The sequence below is a fragment of the Nycticebus coucang genome, chromosome 11 (assembly GCF_027406575.1).
Source record: "Nycticebus coucang isolate mNycCou1 chromosome 11, mNycCou1.pri, whole genome shotgun sequence".
NCBI lineage: Eukaryota > Metazoa > Chordata > Mammalia > Primates > Lorisidae > Nycticebus > Nycticebus coucang.
The window spans coordinates 106,455,993-106,473,868 of NC_069790.1; the positions used below are offsets into that span (position 1 = coordinate 106,455,993).

The 17,876-nt window shown below is 49.9% G+C and overlaps 1 protein-coding gene across 5 annotated transcripts in view; it reads right to left on the reverse strand.

Annotated features, from left to right (window-relative positions):
• The window catches only part of LOC128560111 (solute carrier family 23 member 1-like), a 51,096-nt gene extending 42,885 nt beyond the window's left edge, over positions 1 to 8,211 (reverse strand). For 4 of the 5 annotated variants that reach the window (XM_053553612.1, XM_053553616.1, XM_053553615.1 and 1 more), the window contains exons 1-2: positions 8,062 to 8,211; positions 1,171 to 1,314 (exon numbers count right to left, since the gene is read on the reverse strand). In XM_053553612.1, coding sequence (XP_053409587.1) covers positions 1,171 to 1,314; positions 8,062 to 8,103 — 186 coding nt within the window. In that variant the 5' untranslated portion in view covers positions 8,104 to 8,211. The remainder of the gene's footprint in view (positions 1 to 1,170; positions 1,315 to 8,061) is intronic. The other variant, XM_053553613.1, reaches the window with a different exon arrangement.
• Between the last annotated feature and the right edge of the window lie 9,665 nt (positions 8,212 to 17,876).

The following is a 17,876-nucleotide window of genomic DNA, read 5'->3' on the forward strand; positions in this document are numbered from 1 at the left end:
CCCCAGGCAAAGTTCAGTCTCAAAATGTACCATCCTAATGGGACAGAGGACCATACCCCACTCCCAGGCCAGAGGAAGAAAGCAAGAGAACATCTCGCCCACAGGCCTGGGTTCCCCTGTCTCTCCAGCCATGTGGGTCAAAGTTGCAGAAAAGCGAAAGAGAAATGGCCAGGTCTTCCTTAAGGGGACAGTAGCAGCTCCTGTTACCACTTTGAGCAATGTCTCAAGAGGACCATGGGGTTGTGCTTAATCCCCTCAATGAATGTCCTGGAATAATCTGACCAATATGATCAGCTCTGCTCTTTGGCAGTAGAGTAAGGGGGCAGGGATGTGTGTAGGAGGCAGGAGAGATCTTGAACTCCCACTAGAAGACAAAGTCCCCCATGTTTTATCCTTTCTTTGGTTAATCCAGCAGGTTCAACAGATGAACTATGGTCAGCCAGGGGTTAGATGCCCCCCTTGGACAAGACAGCAGGGGAGGGTTTTCAGAGAAGAAATGCCTACATATTGTAGGGGCACTTGGACAATTCTTGCTATTATTCCAACAATCCTTCCTAATCTCTTATGAGCGCTGCCTTGACCTGCCACCAGCGAGTTCAGTACAGGCCATTATATTCTCTAGGCCACAAATCTACCTATGTTTTATTTTCTATCTCATGTCATGCCCACCATGTTAAGTTAAGTTTGGCTAACCAAACATATAATTCTAGGTGAACTCTCATTATCATATACATCTCTTGATCTTATAAAATTCCAGGCATTTTGATGGGAGCTGAATTGGAAAGAGCAGTTACAGAGGGCAGCACTTGCCCTAAGGAAGCAGAGGTGGCCTGGGCCTCTCTGGCGTGACCCAAGTGAGCTGGGCCTTTAACTAGCCCAGTGACCCCACCTGGGAGAACAACATCCTAGCCAGTGTCCTTGATTTGACCAGTCAGCTTAGAGTGGGGGGGAAATCCCTCCCATAATCCTCTGCCTCCATCCCCAACCCCCTGGGGAGAGACTGCCCCTTGGAGGAGCTTTGAGCTCTCCTGGAGGACAATAACATGGGAAACAACAGTCACAGCCGCCAAAGGTGTTGACGTCCATGATCCGACCTGGCTGCGTGCTGATATGGCTTTGGGGGCAGAGCCTGTTTGGACCCCCTACTTTTCCACACCGAGAAGGCATTACCTGGATCCCCAAGAAGATACAGAGATACCACGGAGGGACGTCCAAGATGCTATAGGCCAGGCTGCTGGTGGGATTCCCGGGCTGCTCGTCCTTCTTCCTGCCTTGGTCATCAGTGTGGGAGCCGAGCACACCATCAGCCATCTGCTGGGGACAGGAGAAGGACATCTCTGGGCATTTCAAGAGGAATCAAGTGGATCTCTTGACTTCAACTGGACAGACGGATGGCCCTCCAGAGGCAAGAGACAGTGGGATAGGAAAATTCTTGTCTAGCTGGGGAATTTTAGGTCCAGACTGAAAAGGCCAGTGACTTTCTTTGTTCTGCTCTGCAGCAGAGCCTCGGAATGCTACCACTTCCAAGACACATCCCTGATAGGGCCACACCAGGGGAGTGGGCGCCTTACCCTGAGCCCTGGCAGAGAAGCAGCTGTGCGGGGGAGGAGATGGGGACCAACCCCAAAGTTGAAATGCGTAGGTTTCCCACGCGGACTTGTGTTGCCACCTGCCAAAGGCCTCCTCACAGTACGTTTATCATAATGGATGGTTTCCTTATCCATCTCTTCTGCTGGGTTCTCAGGTGCCAGGATGCAGGGATTGTGCCTTTCTCTCCTCACTCACCCCTGCTGCTAGTGCAGCCCCTGTGCTCAGTGCAGACTTGCAGACCAAGGGAGTGGATGAGTGAAGGAATGTAACAGGCTAATGTCAACGAGCGCAGCACATATAGAATGACCTAGTGCCACAAGCCACAAGCATTCCTCCCAGTTTAACCCAAATTGACTTTGAATTGCAGACTTTTCCTCCATCTTACAGGCAGTATAATTTACTAACCGTGGGCACATCTAATATTTCTGAGTCTCAATTCTCTAATCTATATAAAAGAAATGTTAATAGAACCTCCCTGACAGATAGTTGAGAGAATTAAATTGGAGCACATAGTTCAGTGCCTGGTACGGTGTAATGGTCCAGGAAATGTTAGCTTTTATAATTACAATATGTGTTCATATTTCCATGGTTTCAAAGGGCTTTAAACATACACTTATGGCTGACATGTGTGCATGGGTGAGGACAACATAAGAGTATATCTCCAGTGTGGCCAGAAGGTGACCAGGCCATGTAGGAAGATCGGGCCACTCTGTGCAATGTGCCCCAGGGGGCCTGGGCCTGGTCGGACCACAGAGGGCAGGGTCTGTCCAATGACACATCCCTGATAGTATTCTGGTCTTGTCACAGAGACAGTTAAGGAAAGGATATTGAAGTCACTACTGTAATACCCGCTCCATGTCTAAGTGTCCTTTGCTAAGTGTCCCCGCTCAGAACCACTTCTGGATTGGGGTGACATGGTAACACTCACGGGCACTGTGGGCTCCTTCCTCCACAGGAAAAATACTCAAAATTATATTTTGGGACGACATTGGAGTAAATGTGAAATATTAATATAGTCACAAAAATGTACATACATTTAAGAAAGGAAAAAACTAAAACTATATTAAAATTGTAATAATATATACTAATAACAAAAGATGAATGCAACTCACAGTTGAGCACCTCTTGTAATCGCAGAGGTCAAATATGACTCGTCTATTATAGTTTCAATACGATTTTTCCCTTTCTTAAATTGTATATACATTTTTTTAGCACCCTCTGCCTATTAGATCACTGAGACAGGATCAAGATGGCCAACCACACGCAGGTAGCCCACGCCTCCACCATGGAGAGGAGCCAGAACCGCAAGCATTTCTCACATTTCAAGCAGATCACTGAGGAGAGAATTTTAGGATTCACCAGGGAAGTGATAAGAAAAACAAAAAGTGGGTATGAAGAGGCAATGCGCCCAGCCAGGGACTGGCTCACAACCGGGCAAAGTTCCTGGATGTGGTGAAATAATGAGAGAAGCCCTTGGGGTCCCGCTTTGTAAAGGAGCTTTTACAATCTAGAAACACCCTCTGCCCAGGCAGGTCTCTGGACTAACACAGGGAGCTGCTCAGAGATTACACAGAGACACTGTTCCAGAAGGGGAACTCATATGGAATGCCAAGGTCTCCAAGCCTAGAACAGCTTCAGCTGGTGCCATTCTGAGAGCCTAGGCAACAGAGAACCATAGTGTGCCTGAAGCCCGTGCAGGGCTCCAAGGAGAGACAGTGGAGCCCAGGCCCTCCCATGAATCTCTTGGAGGGTCTCCACAGCCCTGCTCTGGGCTACTCTGAAGACTGAGCCACTGATATACATCACTGCCCACAGTCTCTCATCCTTGCTGAGTCTTTTTAGTTGCAAGTCCAAGGTACCATTTGGAGGGTTTAACACTGATCTTTGCCCTGCTCTCAGGATGGGCTCAAAGCTGATGAAGTTCCTGCCTGGTTGGGGAGGGGCTTTCCATCCTGCCTGGTTGGGGAGAAGCCAGGCTTTCCAGCACACCTCTGGGACAATGCCCACCATCCTGCAGCCAGCTGCTGTGGGATCAACTCAAGCAAACTGTACTCCCCACAGTTTCCTCCCAGTGCAACCTGTCTGAAAAGGACCCTGCCCTTTTTGGCACAGAGGGTGCCAAAAAATGTATACACAGGCCCAGGGGATCATTTTGGGAGTTTGAAGCTGAGCTGAATTCTGGTAGACACAGTCGTGCCCAGCTAAGGAGCAATAGGGAGCCCCAAGCTCTCCTACCCACATCTAGAACAATTTCAACCATCCTCCTGCTACATGCTGCTATGGAACCAAGTTGAGAGTGGCCAGCACTGGCCCTTGCATCTCGCATATGCTGTTTGCCTGGAGGGAGTCCCACCCTCTGTAGTCACAAGCCCAAGGTGTTTGCGAGTGTAAGGCAAGGCACCATCCTACCATGGGGCTGAGCTGCAGCCCTTGCTCAAGAGGAACAGGGGAGCCCAACTATCCTATCTCTTGTGGTGGGGATACAACCCACAGGGTGAGAGCAGACAGTATTCAACCCAGCATCTTCCCTAAGCTGTTGCCTGGAAGAGGTCTCCGCACTGTCAGTGACAGGCCCAAAGCACCATTTTGAGAGTTTGAAGCTGGGCATTCCAGGAAGGGTCATGGAGATGGGGAACTCCCCTCCTCCAGCCACCCAAGCTGCCTCCACATAGCTGCCTCTGCTGCCAAGTACAAGATTTTGGTGCAGGTGAGCTGCAGGCCAACCAGTTCTAGGCTTGCAGGGGGAATGCATCCCTGATGGTACTCTGCTCACTGTGCCTTGTTCTGCCTGGAGGGCACGGCTCATTCCCCTCTCATCACAGACAGGTAGCATTTTTGCAGCTGTTTCAACCCAGGAATCTTGACCCCTGGCTCTCTACATGCCCTCCTCCACCCCGGTGGGCTGCTTCCAACTGAGATGAGAGTGCAGCACCCCAGAGGGCCCCTAAGGACAAACGGGACATGGGCACAAGCTCCCTGCAATTTAGGGCCTTCTCCTCCTCCTTCCCTTCCCTGTCCACTGCTGTAGAGGCAGCCATGGCTGTCTCCACTGGGAACAGTGAGGGTTCCACAGGGGAATGTTATACCAGGGCACTTCATGCAGCTGCCCTCCCCCCTGAGAGAGCCCCTATCACACCCAGGATTCCATGGAGCTTGGGGCTCACTCCTTTCCCTCTAAAAAGCCACAGCAACGGCTTTTGCATGCCCTGAGAACAAATGCTACCACTTCCATGGAGGGAGGGCAGGCCTAGCAGTGCTTTCCGGGAACTGCCTGTCTCCTCTGGGAGGAGCCTCTCCCTGGAGGCAAGTTCCTGGCATAACCACACCTCTCCTCCGAGCATTTCAGTCACAGCCCTGAGCATTCTTCCAGAGCCAGAGATCACCTTGCTCCTCACTTTCACAGCCAGAGCCTGAACTCAAGGAGGCTTGAGGCAGGTTTGCCGGCATATTCTCAGCCTGGTTTCCCTAGTTCTCAAGCAAACCATCCAGGGCCTGGGGTCTGATTATTACCTAACCTAGTCCTAGACCATGGGCACCTGAACACTCTCCCAGGGGTCTGACATTCAACTAACCCAAATTGCCAGAAATACCACCGTGGGCACCTCCCTACATGAGCCACAAGGCAGCACACCTCTGTCTTTCTACCCTGAGCAGCAGAGGTCCCAGTAGGGGAGAACAGGTGAACCACAAAGCTGTCAGTTTTGAACTGGGTGAAGAAGTACCAGATGGGAAGGAACCAGCAGAAGATCTCTGGAAATGGGAAAGAACAGCCTCCTCTGACACCGTCCCAGAGGATCACATAGCTCTCCAGGAATGGACTTGAACTCAAAGGAAATTTTTGAAATGGCAGATATGGAATTCAAAATGTGGGTCAAGAGCAAGCTTAATGGCATCAATGAGAAATTGAAAATCAACACAAAGAAACAAACAGAAAATTCAGGATATGAATGAAAAAAAATCACTAAAAAGATAAATATTATATATATATATCAGAACTTCTGGAAATGAAAAAGTCACTTAGGGAATTTCAAAATGTGGTGAAAAATCTTAACAGATTAAACAGAGCAGTAGAAACTACTGAAAAGCTTAAGACAAGTATTTTAAATTAACCCAATCAAAAATTTAAAAAAGGATCAAGAGAAATGAGCAAAATCTCTGAGAAATATAGGATTATGTAAAACACCCAAACATGAGAATCAAGTTTCCCTAAAGGAGAATAAAAAGCAAACAAGTGTGAAAACCAATTTAAGGGAATAAAGGAGGAATATTTCCCCCATCTTGCTAGAGATTTAGACATCCAGGTGTAAGTAGGTTGAGGAACTCCTGAAAGATCCATTGCAAACAGGATATCTTTGGTCATTGGTCTAATCAAAGTAAAAGTGAAGGAGTTGATCCTAAAGTGGTAAGACAAGAACATCAAGTAACTTACAAAGAAAATCATCATACTGACAGAAGACTGCTCCACAGAAACCTTACAAGCCAGGAGAGACTGGGGTCCCATTTTTGGGACAGAATAACTTCCAGCCAAGAATACTGTATCAGTTGCTTAAGACTTGGTCCCACAGCAGCTGGCTGTAGGGTGGCAGACACTGTCCCAGAGGTGTGCTAGAAAGCCTGGCTTCTCTACCCCTTCCCAGCCAGGGAGAACTGCGTCAGCACTGAGGTGGTAGGTGCCACCAGCCTCTCTCCCGGTTGGAGGTGAGTCTATCCACTCAATGTGCAGACCGTAATTTCACAATCAAAAGAGGCATCTGCTGAGGCTTGGCATTTGATAGCACTGTTCAGTTTATAAAGAGCTTCCAGGGCACCTTCTTGTTTGAGTCTCACCACCAGCTCATTGCCTCCCACTGGCAGATGAGAAGACTGAGGCTTAGCAAGGTCACAGGGTTTGTCTTGTGTAAGGTCACGTAGTACCTGGAATAGAGGGGAACCTTTCTCTTGTGGTGTCCAGGGAAGTTACTTGCAAGTATGGCCCTGAGCATGCAGGGACATCCTCCAGCTTCAGGAGAAGATAAACAGCACAAGGAGAGCAGTGGGGGCCAGGCTGGGGGCCCCCGGGGGACCCCTGTACTTGCCACCGTTCGTACCCTACACAGCCTTCCATTCCCTCTGGTCTCCAAGGCGCCACGGGGCCTAGGTCATTTCCTAACACTCCCATTCACCTGGCTTTCCCCAGTGGGGTCTCCCGGTGTGGCCTCAGAGATCCTGCCTCGGTGCCTTTGCTCACCCCTCCCAGCCCCACCACCTGCTTCTTGTAGCCATTCCTTCCAGGGAAGAGCTCAAATGCCTCCCGTCGCCTTTCCAGACTCCCCGACGCCTGGTGACCTCTCTGTCTGGCACCCCAGCACACTCTTCTCTCTGGGATGTCATCTGCCATTTTCTCCCTCGTATTAGAAATGTTTTTTTGTACACCCCCCATTTTTACATAGCCAGGCCACATGCTTTCAGGGCTGGGAAGCTCTTCCACACGTTCACATCCCTGAGGGGCTCCAGCGCAGCTACACCAGAAATACCTCAGAACAGCAGCTTTTTGATCTGGGTGCTGAACAGGTGCTGAGGAGGGGTGGAGATGCCCAGACCCACTCCCCAGGTGACCCGGGCAGTACTTGGTTGCCCTCTCTTCCAGGCACTATGTGACCTTAGACACTTCACGGAAGAGACTGCTAGGAACTCGGCTGCAAAGCTGAGCAGAAGTGGGCTGAGCTGGGGCCGGCAGCTGGGGTCCAGGGAACCAAGTTCAGGGTGTGGGCAGCCTCTGTCCCCAAACACCTGGCTGGGCCGGGAGGCGAGGGGCCCTTTCCCCCTGCAGGAGTAGGGGCAAGAACAGAGTCCGGCACTCAGTCTACCCTGTTACTGCTTGGTGGCCACAGTAGGCTAGGGAAGTGCTGAGGCCAGGGCCAAAGGCCTCGCTGGAGGGGCCTCCAGGTGGATTACGTGACTTTCACTTCTCTGGGCCTCAGGTTCCTGGCCCACAAAATGGGAACAGACCAGCCTGTTTCATTGGCTTGTGAGGAACAAAATCAAGTTCACCAAGTTCCTAGGGCTACTGGTCTTCTAGTAAAAGTTCCTGCTTCCCTCTCTCTCTCCCTTTACTGCGGTTCAGAAAGGGCTTCAGACAAGAGAAATCCCAGTGGGGGGAAACCTGGAAGCTGGACTGTGGATTCAGCAGAGACCAGCCTGTGAGACAGGGGAAGCGACTGAGATCCAATGCATAAGTCCAACCTTCCAACTCTGCCCTGTTCCACAGTAATTCACTCGGTCAAGTACTCAGGGCAGATTCTGTCCATTGATGGTGCCCAAGAGGGGACAAGCTCAGGTGGAGGTGGAGGGAGCTGCCCCCCTCCCCACGATCTGAACCCTCATCTAAAGCTGAGGGCTGCCTTGGCACTAATGAGCAGCCAGGGCCGGGGGACTCCACACCAAGACCCTCTTCTGCCCCAAGTTCGTCCCTCCTGTCCCAGCAGCACTCACCGAGGGGCCGGGGTGCGCACTGCTAGTGATGGCAGAGTTCATGGACACTGGGACGGGCAACCTCCTGGCTTCCTCTGGGGCAGCAAGAACGCAGAACAAGGGGTGAAGCTGTTCTGGAGAGGAGGATTAACTTCTCCTTGGCTGACTTAAGGCCGAGGGCAGCGAGGGCGGGGACTGCCGGGGTTGCCCTGGGGAGGGGCCTCCAGGTCCCACCTGCATGCCCGTCTGTAACGAGTCCTGCCTCCAGCTGTCCTGCAGGGGACCAAAGTGCATTCAGCTGTGGCAAATGTTTCCTAAGTCGATAAGTTTAAAAGGGTAAGTGCAGAGAAGTTAGCCCCCCTGGCTCTAAGGAAAAACTCAGAGTACAGCCGGTTCAGGGTGTGGCGTGAGAGTATGGTCTGAAAACCGGCTTCCAGGGAGCAGAAAGTGAGGGGGGTAAGGGTGAGGCCTCGGGTTGAACATAGAGGCTTTTCAGTTTTCTAAGCTGATTCCTGGTGACTGGTTGAACTGGAATGGAAATTATTGCAAAATTGCCTGAGTAGCCTGTCCCCAGAGCTGCGCTATTGACACAACTAATGAGGACAGGAGTGTTAAGTACCTGCCACCCTGGTGGCCATGGCTCAGGCTCCCGGTGGGGCAATGGCTTCACGGGCTCTGGGCTCAGGTGAGAGCCTGAGAAAAAAGGCTTCCACCCGTCTGTGCATGTCTCCTGAAGACTCCGAAACGTCTGATAAGTCACCTTTTAGAGAGACATCCAGGAAGGTGTAGCATTGCTGTTATTCCACACAGGGCACTCGGTACTCCACAGAGTCCAAAGCAAGAGAATGTTCTGGAATGAGTGGCACTGGCTCCCAAGGTTCAGGAAACACATGGTGGGGCCCACAGAAAAGCCAGTGGGAGGTGGTCCCCAGGGAGCCCTGGCAAACAGGACAATGCAACATATGAAGGGGAAGAAGACAGACCTGGCCTGGGCTGCAGCAGAAAAGCCAAGATGGCAGAGTCCGAAGCCACTAAGTAGCTGACGCTTCCTGAACACCTAACTACGTGCCCTGTGCCTCTGTTTAGTGTCCTCTCCTCTCATCTTCACGACAAACCTAGCATTGGCAGCTTACAGACCTACAAGTTCAGGTGTTAATGGGTTACACTTTGCCCAAGGTTCACAGCAAATGCAGAAGCTGAGATTCAAACCCAGGCAGTCACAGACCACAGACCGTGGGGTGCCAGCTATGGAGACATCCCACCTTCTGGGTCTGAAGATGGAAGGGCTCCGTGTAGCTTCAGATTCAGACTCAGTAAGCACAGGCACCATGGAAACGTGGCTCCTTCAGTGACGGTGTCCAGGGCCCCAAGTTCACCTCCGAAGTAAAAGGGAGCCTGCTGAGCGACAGGAAGGCAGCAAAGTCCCCTGAATATGGCAGGTGTGCAGTCCCCCGGGCCAGGACCTGCCATGATCCACCACTCACAGACCTGCCAGCATGGGCACACCTGCGTTCATGTCTGATACTGCTTGTCCCTGTCACCTTTAAGGGTGATGTGGAAGAGGGGATTTCTCAAAGACCTGCCCTCTCCACATGTATGATCCTGCCTCTCTCAGCTCTGCGCCCTCCCCTGCTCACCCATTCTCAGGGTTCTGGTTTAAGTCCCCTGGAGCATGAGGTAAAAGGGGGCAGGGCTAGCTGCATGCAACTGAGTGAAGTCTTAAAGACAGTGTCCAGCTACCTATGTCATTTGGTCACTGTCTGGTGTGTTCTAGAACCTTCCCCTTCTTCATCCTCAAGTCCTCTCCTTGAGGCCTACCACTCCTGTCTCACCTGGTTCTCTCTACAAGTCCTCTCTGTATTCACACTTTGGCTCGTGGTCACCTCTGCTGTCCTTCCCAGTCCTCACCCCGCCAGCCAGGCTGGCGCTCCTGCCCCTCTATCTTCCCCTTTCAGAAGTCATTTCTGCAGATTGTGGTTTCATCAGTGGCCCGGCCTGGCCTCTGCCACCCTCTCTTACTCTAAAGCCACCGCGTCCCTCATGGCTCTCTCTCGGTCTCTGCTGCCTAGCTGGTGGCTTCACCATCCTTCCCCAGCTGAAGTCATCCTGCCACCCCTGCACACACGGCTGTGAGGCGACAGTGTGCATTCACACAGTCACACGAGCTTATTTATGACTCTGGTGTTGCCAGTGATAGAAATCTAGTTCTAGTAGTTAGTCAAGGAACAAGGGGCATTTCAGAATAGGTGATCCCTCTGGGAGACCATGATCTTTCCACAAACACTGGGAGGAGTCAAAATGCTTCCATTGTATTTTCACATAGGCAATGGATTGAATGTTTGCACACACACCCCCCCCCCAAATTCATACGTTGTAGTCCTAAACCCCAATGTGATTATATTAGGAAGTGGGGCCTTTGAGATGTCTTAGGTCCTGAGAGTGAGGCCCTCATGAATTGGATCAGGGTCCTTAGAAGAGACCCCATCTGCTCTCCCATCCGCTTCCCACCATGTGACACAGTCGGCAGTCTGTAACCTGCAAAGGGACCCCCACCAGACGATGCTGGCACCCTGATCTCAGATTTCCAGCTTCCAGACTGTGAGGAATAAACCTCTGCTATCCATAGCCACCCAGTCTATGGTATTTTGTTACAGTAGTTAGAACTAAGACAGCGTACAAATGTATAATCCCAAATCTGAAGCAGTTCCTTAGGTGCTATGCACTGTGGAGGAAGAAAGCCAAGGGCCCTCCCCATAGATGACACGCGACAGCCCTTTTGGATGCATTAGCTTTACGTGCGGGGTGGGCTAAGCAGCAAGGCTTGGCCTAGACCTTTTCACTGTTGAGGTCAGATACATCGGTATTTGGCTCTTGTAGGAAGGTGTTTGCCAGGAGACAACCATGGGGCAAATCGCATCTCACAACAAGATGGAAGGAGCCAGCAGAGTTTGTCAATAGTAAGTCACTAAGCTATAGGTGGCAGCTCTTGGTTTTGCCACTGAAGAATCCATTCTCTCGTTTTCCTCTGGACAACCGTCCTGATCTGCAGCAATGACTCCATGTGCTTGAGGCACAGTTATCTCCACCTCTGGAACTGCCAGATCCAAGGAGGGTGGGTGCGTTTAGAGAACCGCAGTCTCCAGGCCGCGGCCCCGAGAGCTGATGAGATGCAGAGACGTGTGCTGGCACTCTGGGGAGACAGGGATTCTCTCTTTTTTGCTTGAACCTGGAAGATGCTTCCCTATAGCTCTGTGGAGTCCTCTCCCCATGACACAAAGGCAAACATGGAGAATTGAGCCGAGACAGGGCAGTCTGGATCTCAGTGCTATTTGGACCCATCAAGCTGTATGCATCTGTAAGTAAATTTTCTTTTTCGCTTATGCCAATTTGATTTTGTTGTTGTTGTTGTTATTGGCAACCAGAAAAAACAATCTACAAACTTACACTTTGACATCTGACCCTAGACAGTTCTTTTTGTGTAGAATTACTTACAAAGCACTTGGCTTTTTTTTTTTTACCCTTTACCAGCAATGATTGTTGAACTCCAAGAGCATCAAAAATAACTTAAATTAAAAAAAAAAAATAAATAGCTGAGCAGGGTAGCTCACACCTGTTATCCCAGCACTTTGGGGGGTTAAAGCAGGGAAATCAATTGAGCCCAGGAATTAGAGGTTACAGTGAGCTATAATGTGCCACTGCATCCCAGCCTGGGTGACACAGAGAGATCCAGTCTCAAATATAAATAAATAAATGAATAAATAAATAAACAATGCTGACAACCTCAGTGTATTTTCCCACAACACAAATATTTGTCTAAAATGTGACAAAAACCAAGAGGATACTGGGGAAACAATTTATTATTTTTTTTTCTTTCTTTTTTTATTAAATCATAGCTGTGCACATTGATATAATCATCAGGGAAACAATTTAAAGGCCATTTGTCTGTATGAAGTTTCATTCAAATGAATACCCAACTTGACATATTCTTGATCTGAAAGGTCAAGAAATCATCATTAGCCATGAAGGGTGGGGTTTCCAAATAGCTTCTTAGAGTTTTGGCTTGTTTCGCCAGAAAAGGAGTTGTGGAATTTCAGATTTGTATTTGCAAGATTATTTACTTCAAATTTTGATATGTACAGCTTGGGAAATCTGCCTTAAGTGAATTATAATGCTTGACTTATGTCTTCATGGGCTATAATTTTTTTTTGCATTTTTTAGCCAGGGCCAGGTTTGAACCTGCCACCTCCAGTATATGGGGCTGGCGCCCTACTCCTCGAGCCACAGAGGCCGCCCCATGGGCTATAATTTTCACCTTCGTCCTTAATTGAATCTCAGCTTACAGAAAGTGGGTGGTAAACTATGGCTCAGGGGTCAAATCTGGCCCACTGCCTATGTTTGTAAATAAATTTTTATTGGAGCACGCCCATGCCCATTCATTTACATAATTTCATGGCTGCTTTTGTGCTATGCCAGCAGAGATGAACAGTTGTGACAGGACCACAAAACCTAAAATAATTTACCACATGGCCCTTTACAGAAAAAGTTTGCCGATTGCTGTTCTAAAACACCATTCCAAAAACTTATGTTTTTTTTTTTCTTGGCCGGGGCTGGGTTTGAACCCGCCACCTCCGGCACATGGGACCGGCGCCCTACCCGCTGAGCCACAGGCGCCACCCCAAAAACTTATGTTTTAACAGACTTTTTAAGGAGAAATTTTTAGTTTCACAGCAAAAACGAGTGAAAAGTCACCATTATCACCCAAAGTCCATAGTTAACATAGTATGGGTTTAAAAATAAAAACTCAATTTTTAAAACCCTTAGCATGTAATTTTTCATCTTTAGTTAGCCTTGAATAATATACAATGTAGTTATGATTTAAGTAAATAGAAACTACTATAACTAAGTAGTTTTTAAATTCTATATTTTCTCCTCTTCAATTGATATCAGCTTTGCTTTTCTCTTTTGGTTCTAAACATACTACAGACATTTCTGACTAACAATTTGCACTTATGAAGGAAGGCTATTACAGGTTAGTTGGTGAATGTACCTGTTCCAACTTACATACAAATTCAACTTAAGAACAAACCTATAGAGCCTATCTCTTACTCGCAACCTGGGATTGCCTGTCCAAATCCCTTGAGTGCAGATGCTCCTCTAGGGCCATTCAGCAGGAAACATAATAGGCAATTTGCCGTTTATAATCTCCTACCTCTGCTCTTGTGTAACTGCTTCTGCTAACCCTTCAGCTTGTCTGTGTCTCTGTGTTTGCGAGTTCTTCTGGTGAACAAGCAGGGTCCAGGGAATAATAAATATCCAGGTGGGGTCCTGGAAGCCTGGCATGGATACCAGGAAGCGATGGTAAGTGTGGAACTGAGGTCTGAAGTCAGCTTATGGAGCAAAGTCACCCAATCCATCTTAGCAAAGCTTCATTTAGAAAAGGCAGGAACCAAAAGCAAATGTTCAGGACAGTGGCAGAGGACCCCAGGCAAGAGCAAGCAGACTCAGAAGAGAAATTCAGAGAGAGGCACCAACAAACTGCTCCCCGGGGCCAGGACGTAGAGCCGGGGGGATTTCCTACCAACGCTTTGGGATCAGCTCCTCCGTGTTCAATGAGTGGGAAGTCCCAGCCCAAGGATTCTCTTGCCACTTATTGCTTTACCCTGCCCCCTGCCCCCGCGAGGTTCTGACTTCATTGGCCCCATACACATAGCAGCAGCTTTCTTTTTAAATCCCAGATTATTTTAATGAGTATGTAGGGTTGAAAATCAGTACTGTAATATAATCAGGCAGATTCCAAAGTTGGAAAATGAATGGGTTGCCAAAATTTCACTGCTGCTCCAAGCTGCTCCTTCTCAGCAGAGGCAGGTCTTATGGCCAGCTCTGGTGTCTTCAGGATTCTAGCTCTTCTGTGTGGCCTACTAGGGTTCCCCACACTGGTCACTGAGTCTCAGAGTAGAGGGTGAGCAGGACAGAGCAGCGCCTGGGGAAGTGGGAATGAATTCTTATGTAGAGACACAGCTGGCGTGGCCTCTCACTCTGAAGGTGTCCGAGGGCGTGCCCCTTTCATGTTCACCAGGGCCTGAGCACCAGCCTGCAGCCAGCTTTGTCAGCTCATTACCCACATCAGAGGGCAGTAGCCTAGAGGATTTCTTGGCAACCCTCGTGTCCCCCAGCTTCTGCCTGCATGTCAGAGAAATTGGAAATCATAGGGCACCTGATAGGTGTAACCAGAGGATATGAGCCGGGCTTCTTGGTTATAGGCTAGAGACACTGACTCTGACCAGCTCAAGCAAACTCTGGGCATGTATCTGGAGAATACGGGGAGCTCACAGGGTCCCCCCAAACATCAGGACTTGTTAATCAGGCAAGTAATGACTCTCCATGAAAAAGAATGCAGATGTCAAGCAGTAGGAGTTCTAATCATTTGCAGCAAGTGAGGAGAGCAGGGTGGTATTCTGCAAAGCAGTGTCTCCAGAGAAAGAAGATGTGTCCTTGTGTGTAGGGACATAGTCTCCCTGACCTACCCAGGTCTCATCTTATGGTAACGAAGCTATGGCTCCTCCTGGGATGAGGATTGTAGCTTGGCAGTGAGGAGAGTTCACTTGAGTTCCTCTGCTAGGGGCTACATGTAGCCAGCCTAGTAGCCACGGGCCTCCCTGCAAAGGCTGCAGAACAAGTTGATTGGTCAAGGTGGTGGAATTCCTGCGCTCTCTGGAGATTACCCCCTTCCCACTCATGGTGGAATGAGCTGAACAAGGCATTGGGAAGGATGGAGATGGTGGCTCTAAAGCTCATGGGGCAGGAATCTGCGAGTTTCTCTCTTGGATATTACTTTCAGGTGACTTAGATCCATCCATCTTCTCTTCCTTTTGCCATCACTCAAAAGTCAAATTCCAAGAAGACAGGAGCTGATTGGCTGGACTACATGCCCACGATTGCAGGCAGCCACCAGGGACTGAGTGGGCAGTGGGCTCCTGTGAGCAGCAGCTCCCCATGGAGCACATAGACTGGGGAAGGGGCAGCTCTCCCAGAGGAAAGGGAGGGGAAGGATGCAGGAGGCGGTCACTCCCCGCAGTGACCATGACAGGGAGCGTCCTGGGTGGAAGAGTCAGCACATTTGTTTGCCCATGCAAATCCTGTGCAGTAACAGGAGCAGCTGCGTGGTCAGTGAAAACCACGATGGTGGCGTGAATCTGCTTTGTATTCGTCACTGGCTGCCCAAGAGGCAGTTTCCACCTCTGCCTCCCCTGCTAATCACAAACCAGGAAGATGATTATCTGCTGCCTCCCACAAACAGGAGCGTAGGGGCGTTGGTGGACATTAATTTTGAACTATCAATGCATGTTTTCCTCTTTTCTCCCCACCTGTCCCATAGGACAACCTTCAAGGGAAGCTGACAGGAACCTGTATTTTTTGAGTTTAAGAGCAAGGATTAATTTTCCACACCCCTGGTTTTGGAGACTGAGAGTCCTGCCCTTCAGTGTAGGGACTCACTCCCTTGGTGGAGACCCCTCAAAAACAGCACGTCTTCAGCAGCGATTGGTCCCCAGTGGAAATAGTCATGCTGTTGTGGCAATGGGGACCTGGCAGAATGGTGTCCATCTGGTACCTCCGGGTTCAGCGTATGCCTCCGGGCTTCCCGGGACAGTGTCCCCCGGAACTCCGCACATGCCTTCAGCAGACCCAGGGCCTTTGGCAGGGTGGAGACTGCTAGAGGCTGTGAACCAAATTAATTCCTGATTTCCCAGAAAAATATCTAGAAAGAGAAGGGCATGAAGGACAATTTTTAAGCCTTCTATGCCAAACTGGGAATTTTTTTTTTGCGGTTTTTGGCCAGGGCTGGGTTTGAACCCACCACCTCTGGCATATGGGGCCGGCGCCCTACCCCTTTGAGCCACAGGTGCCGCCCCAAACTGGGAATTTCTAAAAGAACCAACCCGATGGCGGCCCCTGATATCCTAAATAACCATTATAGGCAGGGCACTGCTGGACTAGCACGGCTGGGGCCACGTGAGCCAGTGAGCCGCCATCTGGGGTGGTTTGTTCATGTATGAGACCTTCTGTTATAGATAAAGGTAAGAGACTGGATGCTCCAAGGACCATGGTCCCAGTGAAGGACCCAGTGTACAAAGTACACTGAGTAATGCCCTTAATAAAGTAGTGACTAACTATAGATTTAATCTAGAGTCAGAATGCTTTGAAGATATAACTATTGAAGATAGGGAGATGCTGTGTAACCTTGTAATCTATGAAGGACAATCTGTTTCACCTATACTATGATGAATAATAACAAAGCTGCTGCTTGCTTTCACTGTGAGAGTATGACCGTAACAAAGAAGAGCAGATCTCCGAGGAGTAGCCTTGCTGTTCTCCAGAATTGCTGAATTTTCTGAAAATAAAAGTCAACCTATTGATCTTTCATCCACCTCTCTGTTGATCGGCTTAGGTGACAGGCAGATGGACTCCTTGGTTGGACAACAGACACTCTTGCCTAGAGACAGTGGTGTCGCTGGTGATCAGGTGGGGGCACCTCTAGCTTATCAGCTGAGACTAAGGGTCCCCAGTATGCAGCAAACAGCCAGGGGGCCAGGCCAGTGCAGACTGACTGGGGAGGAATGTGAACCCACAGCAAGGTGGGAGAGAGTGAGAGAGGGCAGAGGGGCGGGCACCAGGCCAGGAAGGAGGACAGAATCCTGCCCAGTGTTCAGGCTTCCTTCATTGTCCTGAGAGGTCCCAGGAAAGTCTCATCCCAGAGCTGGAGTGTGAGTGGGACAGCCAGCGACCAGAGAGACTCAGTTTGGGCAGAGCCCCGTTTCCCCTTCTCTGCAGGGATGCAAGACTTACTAGGAAGAAGACTGAGGAACAATGATGTTTAGAAATTACAACTAATTTCTTGCAAGTATTTTCCTCTTTCCTACCTTCCTTTCTCTTAGAAGAAAGTGAGGCCTGGGATCGTGGCCTCAGAGGAGGAGTGTGGCAGGGCAAAGGCAAAATCTAGTGTCAGACGCCTTGGCAATCGCACTGTTTATGGAGACAGGGCTTCTCCCTGCAGGTACTAGGTTGGCAGGTGGAGGAGGGGTGAACAGTGAGAGGGAAAATGGAGACAGCAAGGTGTTGGTGTCCCCCCTGGAGCCTGTGCTCCACAACCTGGGTGACAGTCTAGATGAGACAGAAGACCCCAGAGAAGGGACATCTGTGTGATGAGTCCAGGTAGCCAGGGCCACAGACAGAGCCCTAGAGGATGCTGAAGCTGCTGAACAATTCCTGGGTCCTCAAGCCTGAGTGAGAGGTGGTCAGGATGGCTGATGGCCCTGAAGGGACACATGTGAACACAGATGACAGACACCTCGGGGACACCTATGAGGACTGGGGACCTTCTCTAAGGTCTTGGCACTACCCAAGTCCTCTGGAACATCAATCCCATGAGCGGCAAGACCTGCCACCACCCCAGCAGAATGGAGGCTCATATAAAAATGAATGGTTTTTACTTTTTGTCCACCTGCATTTGTGACTGAAATATATACATGTTCTGGACACCTCAAGACGAAAGGAGCCACTGGATCGTGGAGAGTTCTCCAGTAGTGACTGTGGTCACGTGGCACAGAAGGAACAGAATCAGAGTGTGTCTTCCTGACATGCTGCCTCCTTCAATGCCACATGAGGACCAGATCGCAAGGAGGATGCCAAGGTCTGACCCTTCACGGCACTGTCCCAATGTATGACATAGTGGCACGCTGGCACCAGTCCCTCACCATCCAGAGAGTGAATGTGGCTGGGCGGGGTGGAGCCCCGTCTTTGGAGTGCCTGCTCCTGTATGTCCTCCCGGCTCTGCATGT